This window comes from Augochlora pura, chromosome 6 (genome assembly GCF_028453695.1).
Source record: "Augochlora pura isolate Apur16 chromosome 6, APUR_v2.2.1, whole genome shotgun sequence".
Lineage (NCBI taxonomy): Eukaryota > Metazoa > Arthropoda > Insecta > Hymenoptera > Halictidae > Augochlora > Augochlora pura.
This window is the reverse complement of record NC_135777.1, coordinates 6,824,753-6,838,425: the sequence shown is the minus strand read 5'-3', so window position 1 is coordinate 6,838,425 and position 13,673 is coordinate 6,824,753. Positions and strand designations below refer to the sequence as shown.

Here is a 13,673-nt window from a genome sequence, read left to right as displayed (position 1 = left end):
CTTGCAACGTTACATTACAGGGCAACGAAGGCTAAATCGTGCGCAGACCTTTTGCTCGTCGACGCGTGAAGGAGGCGTTATTATATTGTACAAGAAGAAACATTTGTAAAAAAGGAAGACACCGTAAATTTTTGTAAAAATGAATCTAGGACCTCTGTGTACATATTGTAAATTTTGTAAAGATTCCTCGTAATAAATATTATTATTTAACAATCGTTTAATGCGACGTCGTTGTTTATTTTCTGTGAAACAGATTTGTGGATCCTTTAAAAAGCACCTTAAAAGTACGTCCTCTTTATTGTCCTCTATGATAAAAAAATGATCGCATACAATGTGATTCACGTTGCTTGAACGCAGTCGTATAAAATCTTACAGTAATAATAATAATGATAATAATAATAATAATATTAATAATAATGATAGTAATAATAATATTAATAATAATAATTCTCAATAATATTATTAATAATAACCACTTTGTAATAGAACTACGCAATTGCGACACCGCGACAAATAAATTAATTGCAACAAACGTCAAAGATCGTAGATTCGTTCTGATAGACTAGAATCCTAAAAACTTCGTGCGGAGCGAACGGTGGATCGCTTAGAATTAAATTGAAAGAGCACTTCCGGTGGGCAGTTTTTCGTCCGTGTAGAGCCTACCTTTCAACATGCCGCAGATTTTTGCGCGGATTTCGGATACCTGAAATAGAAAATATATATTTTACTAAATTAGATTTTCGCGCAGCGTTTAATAAATTGAGAAGCGAACATTTGGTAAATATTAAGGAAAACTTTCTAGATTGTAAAATTAATTAAGTATATTAGTTCACGTAAATACCTGTGTCTTCTCATGACCTCCAGCTCGATAGGTCCCTCCCTTACCGCCTTAAACAATTCGATAACCTCTTGGTGCGTATAACCGCGCAGAATCTTTCCGTTCAAACTCAGTATTTCGTCACCTGAAACAACAGAAAAGAATGTATAAAATAATAACTTCAAGCAAAAGTTTCATTTTTTAACAGACATTGCTAAAGTATATTTGGCGTTTGCAAATTTATGCGATCGCAGCGTTAACGCCGAGTTCAAACGCGGACACGCGCGTCGCCACGATTTCCTATGCGATTTTTGCCAGGCTCCTGGCGCGCGGTAGGCGGCAAACACGTTATACAGGCGGGCTTCACGCAAAGACGTTTCGAGTTTCAACCGATCCTGACAGTTTTTACGAGCACGCGAATATCCGCGGTTTCCTCGAGCCACCGCACACCCTGCCGCACATGCTTGTATAACGGATTGTCGGTCGCTTCAATTGCATAAGCACCAAAGGCAACGCGCATCCTTTCTCAGTGCTGAAATCGTCAAAGTTGTACCATTCGCTTCGTTACATGCTTGCATTTTGTTAAATCCATTTCAATGCGTTAAAAATCATAAAAAGAAATGATTAAAATCTAGTTCTCGCGACCAAAATGAAACATAACCTGACATAACCTGTACCCTAGCGTTAGAATGATGAGTGGAGCATGCGTTTCCAACAATTGTCAAGACTTGCGCGACGAAAAGTTATGCAGGCAGTAATTATTAACAGAAAGCTATGCAAGAAGGTGTATGTATGGTGCTCTATGTAAGAAGGTTCGCGAAGTTGACAAGCCGGCAAGGCACTCTCTATGCTGTACGAGATGTTAAGGAGTTATGGATGGTGCAAAGTAGAGAGAGGGGAGGAGGAGGGAGAACAAGAAACGAGAGAACGAAAGGAAGCAAAAGGGGTGAGATATGCGGCAGCTGTTTAGAAATGCACGCGATACGAGATGTCGGATTAAAGATTCGAAATGTGTCCGAAGAAGCGTTCGCGGCGCGAATGCACTAGCAGCGACGACGCGTACGTGACACATTGACACCATCCTCCCTCTCTTCCACTCTCTCCTTCTTCCCTATACGCTACGCCCTATACGCTAATTTATATACTTCTATTCTATTATTTATATCATATATTATATTTATATATATTATCATATATTATATCTATTCTATTATTTCTATACGCGAATTTGCGCGCGCTATATTATGCTGCGAGAATTTGCGCGCGTGCTATATTTTGATCCTGAAACAGCGAGCCACGCCGATAGAGAGCGAAATCCTTGCGCGCGATTCGAACAAGAAATCCTCGATAGATTGCGTCACGTTAAGAAAGGAATGGTGACACGAGAGAGATTACGTTCTAGATACGTAAGGCTTTAGAAGGAGCAGCGGAGGTCATCGAGATAGATCCTGGCGCGATCATCTTAAGGCTCAGGTGCATCGATTATATTGCTATTGCGTTTGGTCTATTTTCGTGGTCTTGTGTACAGCGCTAAGGAATTTTACGGCGATTTTATCAACTATAGATCCATTGTACACACGTGCTATACGGGGAACGAATACCGTAAGGTTAACCTTAGAGCGGTGACGTCAAATTGATTCCAACTGTGGTGATCAATTATAGTGAATATCGGATAAAACAAGTCATTATTAACACATATCGTGTCACGCGTACCACTGGTTGTACACGTATAATAATATATAAATGCGTATCCATTAATGAGGAGTATACCTAACAAATAAATCTAAGTAAATCGAATCATTCCACGTTCGAATAAAAATAGTAGTTACTGTACCTTGAAACAGCGATTTCGAGACGTCAGCTTGACCTCCAGGAAAAACCCTCCTAACAAAAATCCCCATCTCACCCCGCGGACTGTCCCTGCCGCCAACGACGCTGAAACCCAAGCTAGGTTTTCCATAACCCTTCTCGAATTTAGCGATATGCCTCATCGAGTAATGCTGCGGTTCTGTCGTCGACTCGAGGCCGTTCTCCGCGCTCTTTCGCTCCTTGGTCGAACAAGAAAGGGGTAGAAAATCTGGCCTCTTCGTCGACTGAATAACGTCGTCTTCTGCAGTCTTGCCGGATTTTTCCGATTGCACGCATTGTTTCGTTTGGCCGTCGATCAACGACAGGCTGGAAAGATTCTTCGCGTTTTCCAGGTATTCGTATTCGCCGAGCAATGTCGGCGGACTGACGTACACCTGCGGCACCGTCTCCTCGTAGGCGGTAATTAAACGTATCTTGTTACCGGTGAAGGATTTCAAGAAATCTTGGACCTCCTCCAGGCTATCCAGAGCGCTGAGCTCCTTGCCCTCGACCTCGACGATCTCGTCACCGAGTCTCAGTCTGCCGTCCCTGGAAATCATCACAATTTTTCCTTGGTTAGTATCGTAAAAATAATAACGATATTATTGATAGTATTATTTAATACATTGGCGCGTTCGCATTCCCCAATGTTCGCCCCGCATCAGCTATCTCAAAGGGTTAAAAATAATGCTTCCCACCTGTGCGCTATTCCGTCGCTCTCCAGCTGCACGACGATATACCGGAGCTCCCCTAATCGCTGCTGGGCCAGCCGAATCCCCAGGCTCTCCTTCGGATCCCTTTTGTGTAGCTGCACCAGACGGCACCGTCGAACCCTCTTCGGCGGTTGAATGATGTCGCTGAGGAACCTAGACTTATCTTGCTGCAGCCTCGCGCGATGCGGCGAAATATCGAGGGATTTCGGCGGGGAGCTCTGCAATCCGTTCAATCCGTTTCGATAGGCGGGGAGGAACTGTGAATTCATCGCGGCGTCGTCGTACGTTTGATGAATGCTTGGCAGAAGCCTGCCGGAGTTGCTCTGATGCCACCTGAATCCGTCGATGCCGTCGGCCAGCTCGGAATTCCTCTCTCTAACGGAATCGGAGTTTTCCTTCGTCCTTGCGTCGTGGTTGTTCTCCTGGTCTTGGCACTCGCTCGGCGTCGAGCTTCTTATAGGTTTCTCCAGCTCGGAGTCCACCACGCTGCTGGTATCCGAGCTATCCGTGCACTTCAGGCTCAGCCCCTCGTTCTCCGAAGCGGCGGCGGATTCTCCTCTAGGCCCGTCGCTGTCGTACCCGGATTCGTTCGAGCTCACGTAATGAGAGGAGAGTCGCTGCTCGCCGCTCGGCGCCGAATTCCTTCGGTGATTACGCAACGTAGGCACCATGTCCAGGTCCACGTTCAGCGAGGACGTCTCCGAGAACCTGGACTCGTTGATCTTCCCCACGAAGTCTATCCTCTCCTGGCTGGGATCAGTCTGATGTATATTCCCGCGAAGGGACATCGGGCTGCAGTCGTACGAGCTATAGCAACCCACGTCTTCCTGCTGGAAGTGGTCATCGATCCTCTCCAACTGGCTCGGATTCAGACTGAACCTGTCCTGCTCGCACCTGCTCGAACTCTTCCGGAATTCCGCGTAACCGTTGAACCCGGCCTTAGATTCCCGGGACTGTGATTTACTCGGGTTCCCCCGCGGAAAGTTTCCGGTCCTCGATCGTCGTCTGCCCAGCGTCGTCGTGCCGGTGTACGTGTCCTCTATCTTCAACGTGGGGAAATGCTCCTCGGAGGCGGTCTTGAACAATCGTTCGTCCTTCGACGCGAACGTGCTGTGACGTTCCTCGGGCAGGACGGAGAGTTTCGATCGTAGAAAAGCGTACGGGAAGCTGGACTTTTTAGTCTCTTTGAAGTCGCAGCTGTTGCTTTTCCTCATCGGCGATTCGTTTCGCGTGTGCTCGAAGTCGCACGAACTGAAGCTGCTCACTGATGGGCTGCCAAGGGGATAAAGGGACGCGGTGGTGTCGGTTGTCAGATGATCGTCGAACGCGTCGACGTTCTGACGCGCTAGATCGTCGCAAGACACCGTTTTGTCTTTGCGGCTGGAGATTTGGAGATCGATCCCTTCCGAGGGATCGTCGCCCTTCACGTAGGTCAGACTCGTGTTCAGCTGGCTGGTGCTGCAGCTTCTGAACAGATTTTCCTTCTCGGAAGTTTTCAGTCTGTCGTCAATGGTCTGCGAACGCCTGCCGCTCTTCGCAGAGTTCAACATCCCCGTGGAGCCCATCCGGATGAAGAAGGATTTGAAGGGGGACGGTGATCGGTGAAATGTTCCCGGTATTCTCTTTTCTTGTTTAGCGTCTTGCTTGATGTCTGGCAATGATTGGTCTAGCTTCGATGTTACTTGACGGTTGTTGTTGTTGTTACTGGTAGTGCAGTTGTTGTTGTTGTTGTTGTTGCTCCCGCTATCCGATATAGAGCAGATCGTCTCGCGGGAACCAACCCGCCGGAATGAATCGATCTTTTTGCTCATCCTGCGGCCCCAAACTCCAAAACTCGAGCCTGAAAGAAGTCAAACGATGAACGGAGTTTTAATTTAGCGAAAATTTAATTTAGCGGAGTTTTAATTTATATTGCTTATATGAGTAATATTGCTTACTCATTTTTGTTATTAATAAACAGAATGATACCTATATAATTTAATAAATGCATACTCATATTTAAATGAGCTGCGTATTAATTTTCCTAAAAAGATCGGCACGAATTTTCCGGACAACCGAATATTTTTCCAACTCCGAGTAAATTGCGCGGCACTTCGTCGAAACGAATTTTCCATTTCTGCGGGCAGCCCCGTTCTAACAGTAAATCGATGAAAAGAGGGGTAGGGCTCGAAAGATTTCCCGGAATCCGGCGGCGAGAGCCCCGCGGATGCCGTGTGCCTCTTCAGCCGTGCGCGTTCCAATAAAGGGTCACAAGAAGGAGTCGGTGGATGAGATACCGGGCCATCTCGTAGTACGAAAAACCACCCGGCGGCATCCTCTCGTACGCCGAGTCGACATATGGTCGCCCCCGTGGAACGACGACGACGACGACGGACGACGGACGGACGACAGAGGAACTCGAGTAACAGACTCGAGGCTGGTTCCGCGTATTTTGGGACTACTTTTTCGAGGTGTCACCCCGGTTAACGGGGCCGTGGGCCGAGGCCATTCCCTCTTATACGATGCCCAGGCGATTGTCAGGCTGCTCAGGTATCGGGTACACGTGTTTCGCGATAATGCGCGCGGCACGGTGCGTACGACCGGGGCCCGGTCGGCTACCGGGCTCGCGATAGGGCTTCGTTAACCCCGTGCACTGTAACAACGAGTCAGACCCGTGACGAACATTTTATACATAATTTAACCCTTTGCACTCGAACGGTGACTCTGAGGCACCACTGAAGTTATTCTACTACGTTAAAATAATTCCTATAACAATAAAGTTTAGATTGAAAAAATCATTAATTAGTAAAACTGTTGTTACGAGTTGCAAGAATCAATTTCATATCTATAAAAGTGCGCTTTATTGCATACTATAGAAATACTATAGAAATACTATAGATCAGGAAAATGTCCTCCATCTTCTTTGCACTCGAAGCCATTTTAATTGTAAATGTGATATAAAGAAGATAGAAAACATAAATATATTTCAGCATAAAGAGTAATCTGTGAAATAATAAGGACGCGTCGATTTTTCCGCGCGATTCGCGTCGTCTAATTTTCCTGTCGTCGAATTAATTGAACCCGGCCCCGGGGAGAAGCGCGCGAGAGAGAGGTGTAACATCGATTATTCATCGTCATTCGAACATAACCCGGGACATTGATATCGGCCCGCGCCGTTGTCTAGACGCGTTCCTATCGCGATGCAAATTGAAAGATAAAAGCGAACAATGGCGAAGGCGGTAAAGTAATTCCTCAAATCAATCTTCGAGGAGGGAGGGGGGAGGAGGAGGAGGAGGAGGAACGAAACGGGAAAATTCATTAGAAGTCGAATGCACCGTGACAAGTGCGATGCCTTACGTTCTCATTAAGGTAACGAGCAGCATCCGTGGATCGGCGCTCGCACAATCGACAACGCGCGAGCGAGCGCGCGCGCGTGTATTTGCATGCGTGCCTATCGGCGCCGTGTCCCGGCGCACGGCCTCGATGACGCGTCAGCGTCCGTTGCTTTATCGTTGATTAATTAGTTCCTTGGATTAATCAACCGCGAAAGGGCATTCAATGGGCTAATAATTACCTCGCGCGGCACTCGCTGAAAATCACCGCTGTCGTTCTCGTTCGCGGCGTGCAAATCGGGGAAATTGGTTTCCGTGTCGAAAAGGCGATTAGGAAGCGTTTTTATCGTCGCGTCTAATGGCGTTGATATCAAAATATTTATCGAATTATTTATAATAACTTCACTATTATCAGCTCTATTTGTGCGTTTAAATAGTAAAGTCGACGCTTTTTGAGTTAATATTGATATTAACTATATTATATCGAGTTAATATTAATACCAATGTAGCTCAACAAAAATTATTACTCGATAAAAAGAACCATTTAAAAATTGTAATCTACATTTCTGTAAATGACTCAACGAAATGAATTTTTTAGATTAGAAATATTAAATTTACATTCCTTATAAATGCCTCGACGAAAAGAATCTAAAATTTTATTCTAATTATATTAAAATTTTATTCTGCATTATATTTATTTAATTTCGTTTAAAATTTTCAATTCAGTCTTTTTTTTACATGGTGTTTATATGTCATATAATAGCGCAGCCGTTTCGTTGAGTGTGGACTCCCTTTAGATCCGCCAACTGTCGGTCGCTGCTTGGCAGATTGCCATGCGACGGGCGTATTTTATCTCTCGCGTTTATAGTCTTGGAACAATCGGGTAACTAGCAGTAAAAGCGACTAATTTCTATTGTCTCTTAAAAATAATAGGATTGCAATTATTGGGATAGAATACGTTGTACGTTATAAAATGTGCCTGATTAAATAAGTGGCGGTCACAGTAATTATACAGAAAATTATCTTTACAGTGTCAGTAATTTTCTATTCTTCTTATAAGAGATTGTGACGTCACGTTCAAATAATAATTAGCAAAATTAGGTGGCTACTATTTGAAACAGTGAAAAGAGATTGAAGAAAATTGTTTAGTTAGCTGTTGCAATCTCTTTGAAAATTGTGATCGCTACGATTGAAACGTATTTTGTTTAAATATAACACTTTTTAGAAAATATATCATTTAAGGAAGAATGTGCAATTATTACATCCCTCTTGGATGGTCTTTGCTATCATAGTAATGAAACAAGTTCAACTAAATTGTTATATGTATAGAAGATAATTTTCTTCCGACATGAAAATGCAAAATAGAACCGTTTTCGAACGAATGTGTAACAACGATTTCCTTCTTAATTCTCAGACAAATCATTTGCGACAATTTTGTTGACACAGCTCGCGAAACATCCATTAAACGGGAACACTCGAATCGCCGCGCGTTTCGAGCTGATTCGCGCACGGCCGAGAGAAAATTACTCTCATTGAAGCTCAGCGCCGAGCCAGAAATACACGCGACAACCAATGGGGGTGTAACAAAATCTGCCAATTAAATTACCTTCGCGTAATTCAATTAAATTTCTCGCGCGGTTACCATCTCCTCCACCCTTCCGCTTCCATTCGTTCGCAGCTTTGAAAATCTCGACGCGGCGTCGCGTTACGGGAACGAGCGACACGGAAACGGTAGAAAAGCTTTGCACAGCGACGTTGCTCGCAACCGGCAGAGAGAACCGAGGACAGGAGTCGACGACGCGTTACAATTCGCGAAGAAGGCACCGCGTGACAAGGTCGGGAACCATGGCATATTTAAACAAAAGTTGCGACGACGAAATTTTGTAGCGGCTTTAAAACGACCTGTCGAGCTCTTACAAAAAAAGCTGGTGGAATCTATGCCAAGAAGACTGGAAGCCATTATTGAAGCTAAAGGATCGCACACAAAATATTAATTGCAATAGATACACAAATATATTATTATAAATATAATATATTATTATTATTATTAATATTATAAATATAATATATTATTTGCTTGTATAAAGTTATGGCAAAAAGACTAGGTGTATGAATACTTTTTAGAACCACACTGTACATGGTTAGTGGTCTAACAAAGCAAATGACTAAAACGCGATTAGTAAACACGTGCGAAGTTTAATTGTTAGCTGTGGAACGCAACTAGGAACGTCGACAAAACGCGGCGCGTCGAGAGCAACAGTACATTCAGAATCCGTTGTGAAGCAAAGGACACCGAGAGAGACCATCAGAGCGTGTAGGACTATATTTGAGGGCTCTTGCAATTAGACTCGCTAGTACAGAAAACGGTGTCCACACTGTACGGCAGTAGTATAGTGCGGGACAAAAAGGTGACACACTTTAAAGTTAACGTAACTTTTAATTATTCATCGTTACGGCCAAAGTTTTGCTTCTATGCAAACTTTAAACTTTTAAACTTCAAATGAATATAAATTTTGCCAGTCTAAAAAATTTTATTTGAAATGAAAAAGAATTTTTGTATGTAAATATAATAAGATAAGAGATGATAGCATATTTATTTGAAATCAACGAATAATATTTAGGATGAACGGATGTGTAATAATTTTAGATGAATGGAAGTAATTAGTGCACAAAAGACTACTTAAAAAGAGGAAAATTAAGAGGATTAAATGTAAAATTTATTTAAGTATTCTATCATTTTGCCACACTGTATTTCTATAACAATTCTTCGTCTTTCTGAATAAAATCTTTTGGACTGCCAAAATTCGTGTTCCATTTAATTTTTATATGGTTATGTGTAGCGGTAGTTTGCAGGCTTGTATAGAAATTATCTAAAAAATAAGAAAACCTTGGTCGTAACGTTAAATAATTAGATATTACGTTACCTTCAAAATTTGTTACCTTTTCGTCCGGCAGCACAAACGGAGCGTTCTATCACTTCATTATTTACCTTTATGAAATCCGAAACGTTTGACAATAAATTATAGCCGATGAATAATTGCTTCCATCCAACCTCTCAAGTTTTTTGACAAGTTAATTAGCCTCGGCTGTTGAGTAACAGACCGAGATAAATAGCGTTTGGAAAGGATGATCTACCAACTTTCAGATCTCTAGAATTAACATATCACAACGAAGAAGTTTAGCATCTAAACGAGCAGAATATATCTATATGTCGGTTATAATAGAAATATATAAACGTTGCGTGAAGTTAAAATAATACATTGCCATTTTTGAAAGCTCTTCATTTTCATGCCATTTTAAATTGCAGAATTTTCCCATAAATGCATAAAATCCGCAGGCTACTCATCATGGAAACAGTTTAAAAATCAATACGACAAACGCCATAAATCAAATAAAAATATGTGAAAAATGTGTTCGCCCGTGTTCCTAGGATTAACTAGACTTTCGAAGCGACGCAGCACAAAGCGAAGGCATACGTATGGTAAAACGCGGCTCGGCCGGTTGGCAAAGTGTTAATTTAGCTTGACGTGCGCCGCAGTCAAATGGTTAAACGGTTGACCCTCGAGCTTTCACGTTTCCCCGCGAGCAACCGTGAGCGTCTTCGAGCGCATTTGAATGTGAAAATCGTGGCGTTCATATTACCTCGCGCCCTCTCTTTTCTTTCCTCGATCCAGCTAGCCCCGTTCCGCAGCACGAGTCCGGGCCGTGTCTCGTTCTGGTTCGAACGTGCGTTACATGCGCAACCTGCCGATTTTGTAAATCGGACACTTTTGTTGCCGATCGAACCATACGTTACACCGTAACGACCAAAAGGGTACTCTCCCAGCTAACTGTATTCTTTTCGTGCCCGTTACTATTGTTCGTGATTGATGCGTTACCATTGGACGTGATATAAGTCGATTTAAATCGAGTATAGAAAAATATATATATACATACTCGTCGATTAAAATATATGATTTCGCAAATACAGCAATGGAAAAATTGATTAATATTTGCCACGCGTGCGAGACAAAACGTGGCGCTGATGACACGATCCTGGCAGTGGTGACGGATGAGCAGTTCCCAAGGAATTAATTAATGGCGACGCGGCTCCGGATTCCTCTCATTCTTAGTTTTTAAAGCTTATAATGAGATTGCCCTTTGGAGCCAGACTCGAATAGATCTCTCCTTCCAAGAATTACCATCTGAGAACTGGTCTCTTCTTTGGTTCAACTTTTACAATACCAAAAGATGTAAATCCATATTTGAATGGTGCTCGTATAACCTCAATATATTTTACTCTTTTTGAATACGATCTTAAACATGGGAAGTTCTGCATTAGACTAAATGTCGACTTTATTAGGAACTGGGAACTAGACTGTAGATGGCGCATGTGCTGCTCCCAGTGGCATACGCCGCAAACGAAACAAACATAATGCTATCTACTGGTGCGAACCGAAATTACTTTCTTGCCAACCCAATTGTATATATTCTCAGTACACGTGCAAAACTTCTCGCATTCCTTGCAAGCTGCGGTTATGCCATAACAATTTACAAATTGCGCGATCGTTGCGTCACGATACACCGGCAAGGGACAACTCCAAGGTAGCCGCATTCCTATATGCACCGCGAATGTTCCGTTTCTTCGACATGTAAGAAGACCGCGCGAGATAAGTCAAAGATGCATGTTTGACGCGTTTCAGAGCTGCCTGGAATGAAGTTTCTGGCCGAGGTGAATCGCGCGGGTTCCGAGTCGGTTTCGTTACATCCCTCGGGGGAAAAAAACGCTCGTCGACCTAACTGTACCTGTTTCGATGGAACTTCCTAGAGAGACCCGACGATTACGCCGTGACAATTTAAAAATCCCTGGACCGTGGTTAATCAGTTCGAACAATCGCTAATACCGAGTCGCGTAGCAGTCGTTAGATTATTCTCGGATAATCAAATGTTTGTCGGTCTAACTGTGGTAATCCTGTGGTGACGTTTATTTATCTCCTTAGTTATATAGAGGATTTGATTTTCTCGGAGGCAATAAATCACACTTCCATTTTATGCGCAACTTTGCAATCAGCATCTGGCAAAATCTCTGTCTAACGTACGAAATCATGACGCGCCTCTTCTTAATCTTTTCCACCGCTAATATCCGTATACGATCAATAACCGTAATTTCATTGTCATTGGAATTGTTTCCGGTGTTGGATACAATGGTATCGTATATCGTACGTTCACCCATACTCTAGCCGTATTTTTATCTCTGCATTAATGTGAATATATTGTATCGAAGTGTGGTAGGTCGAACTTATTAATCTGCAATGTTGTTTCAGCTTTACGACCCCAGCGATTGCTTCTGATCGTCGGAAGGACAATAAGGATCTCACGGTTGCGTCACTTTGCGCTAACTAATCTAATGTGTTCGACTGGATACCATCATCATTGATCGGTAATAATCACGACTTGTAGCACAGCGATACACTTTTTGCTTAAAAGTGGTTTCTAATCGCAGTCAAAAGTCTTTTAGATGTATTATATTTCAATTTATATTAAAATTTATATTGCATTATGTAACATTGTAATATTAAGTTTCATCGATTTAAGTTTGAAACGAGTAGCTATAATTCAGATGAAACAAGTAGCTGCGATGACGAAAGAAAGAAAAACTTTTCTAATTAACTCTTGTTTCTCGCAACAGATGCAGACAATTGCTACTTTGCATGGAGATCCGCAATCCAGCAATTATGCTTGGCATTCCGCTTGCATTTCATCAGCAGAAGCATGTCTAAATCATTCACGGAAACCCTTGGATCTTAGAGCGATAGCTCGGTTAGTTTAGTACGTGGTACGCGTACACGAAAGTAGCATACTTTCGCTTGCGAAAATAATTGATTGTTCGTACTTGAAACAAGGTACAAGGCGCCATTGGTTTCGATCGAGGTTATATACAGAGTTATCTCTGTTCCCGAATCGCGAGCGTTTGGCATCGGGAGAAGTTCGATCCGGTTCGAAGACGACAGTCTCGCCAGCGAATTAATCGATCACCGACCGGTTAATTGGCAGCGACGGGCCCGATCGCAAATTACCTCGGTGTTTCTCGGGCTCGTGTTCGACGATGAAGGCGGGGACAGCGGTGACCATTTGGTAATCGGCATCGGCGACGTCCTGCTCCTGCTCCGGCTTCGCGGCGAGCAACGCCTGCATCGCGCTCGCGTCGCCGCAGCTCCTCCTGCTGTACTTCGTCCTCGAGACCCTCAGAAGGGCGGCCGGGCTGATGCTCTGACAGTTCTCCCGCGACGGCGACGCCGGCGTCGACGTCCCCGGCGGCTCGTCCAGGGTCGACGGGCTCGACAACGAGAGGGCGACGTCGTCGGCGCTGTGACGCCGTGACTTCGACAGCCGTTTAAACATTGTTCCGTCTGCAATCAAAGCGGTTCACGTAATATTAGAGACAACTTAATTTTTCAAGATCCATTCATGTGTTTCGTCGAGTATAATACAACAGTAGGGGCTGTTGTTAAAACACGTTAAAAAGTGGCAAATTTTTTAAATGTCCTTTATATAATAATTACGCCATTGTCTCCTACTCGTCAAGAACAGCGAACATTAAACTGGGCTAACGTTATACTGCTATTTTTAAAGTGTATTACTTCGGCGAGATTCGCCCTTCCCAAATTGTCCATTTATGTTTTTTTCTCGAAGCATTTCGCAATCGAATTCATCGCGTCGCGATCCCCACGACGCGCCACAGACACGTTAGCGTCCCGCCGGATAAATTTCATCGTCGCAGACCTCTTCTCGGTCAGTGATTTATGTCGAGTTCATCGCTACTCCTTCGAACCGCAAAAAGCCACGAGGTATCGGCTACACGTGAACCGTCCAGGAGGATTGAACGGTAAATCGTACTTGGAAACTTGCGGATCGAAGCGCAGATTGGGCTGCTGTACGTCGCGAACGAATACGGAGGGCATCTCTGCGCCCGCGTTTTTCTGTCCGTCGCCGACGGTTTTTAGA

The 13,673-nt window shown here is 43.7% G+C and overlaps 2 protein-coding genes across 8 annotated transcripts in view; one reads left to right on the top strand and one right to left on the bottom strand.

Moving 5' to 3' along the window:
• LOC144471382 (uncharacterized) overlaps window positions 1-153 on the top strand; it is a 49,127-nt gene extending 48,974 nt beyond the window's left edge. For all 6 annotated transcript variants that reach the window (XM_078183362.1, XM_078183361.1, XM_078183363.1 and 3 more), the window contains one exon: window positions 21-153. In XM_078183362.1, the coding sequence (XP_078039488.1) occupies window positions 21-69 (49 nt within the window). In that variant the 3' untranslated portion in view covers window positions 70-153. The remainder of the gene's footprint in view (window positions 1-20) is intronic.
• A 54-nt stretch (window positions 154-207) lies between these two features.
• On the bottom strand, window positions 208-13,097 carry LOC144471381 (uncharacterized). 2 transcript variants are annotated; one of them, XM_078183359.1, is made up of 5 exons: window positions 12,746-13,097; window positions 3,364-5,218; window positions 2,652-3,214; window positions 842-962; window positions 208-703 (listed from the first exon to the last, which is right to left on the bottom strand). In XM_078183359.1, exons 1-5 carry the CDS (start codon window positions 13,068-13,070, stop codon window positions 667-669), a joined length of 2,901 nt encoding a protein of 966 aa, XP_078039485.1. In that variant the 5' UTR covers window positions 13,071-13,097; the 3' UTR covers window positions 208-666. The 2 variants fall into 2 exon arrangements, with proteins under 2 accessions (XP_078039485.1, XP_078039486.1); XM_078183360.1 differs by lacking the exon at window positions 12,746-13,097 and adding an exon at window positions 10,332-10,546.
• Between the last annotated feature and the right edge of the window lie 576 nt (window positions 13,098-13,673).

Excerpts from the sequence above, each read along its gene's own strand:
- LOC144471381 (XM_078183359.1), bottom strand. The coding sequence starts at position 13,070 with ATGTTTAAACGGCTGTCGAAGTCACGGCGTCACAGCGCCGACGACGTC. Across the intron at positions 3,215-3,363 it reads AGCGACGGAATAGCGCACAG|GGACGGCAGACTGAGACTCG; the intron begins GTGGGAAGCATT and ends GATGATTTCCAG. Across the intron at positions 704-841 it reads GAGGTCATGAGAAGACACAG|GTATCCGAAATCCGCGCAAA; the intron begins GTATTTACGTGA and ends TTTCTATTTCAG.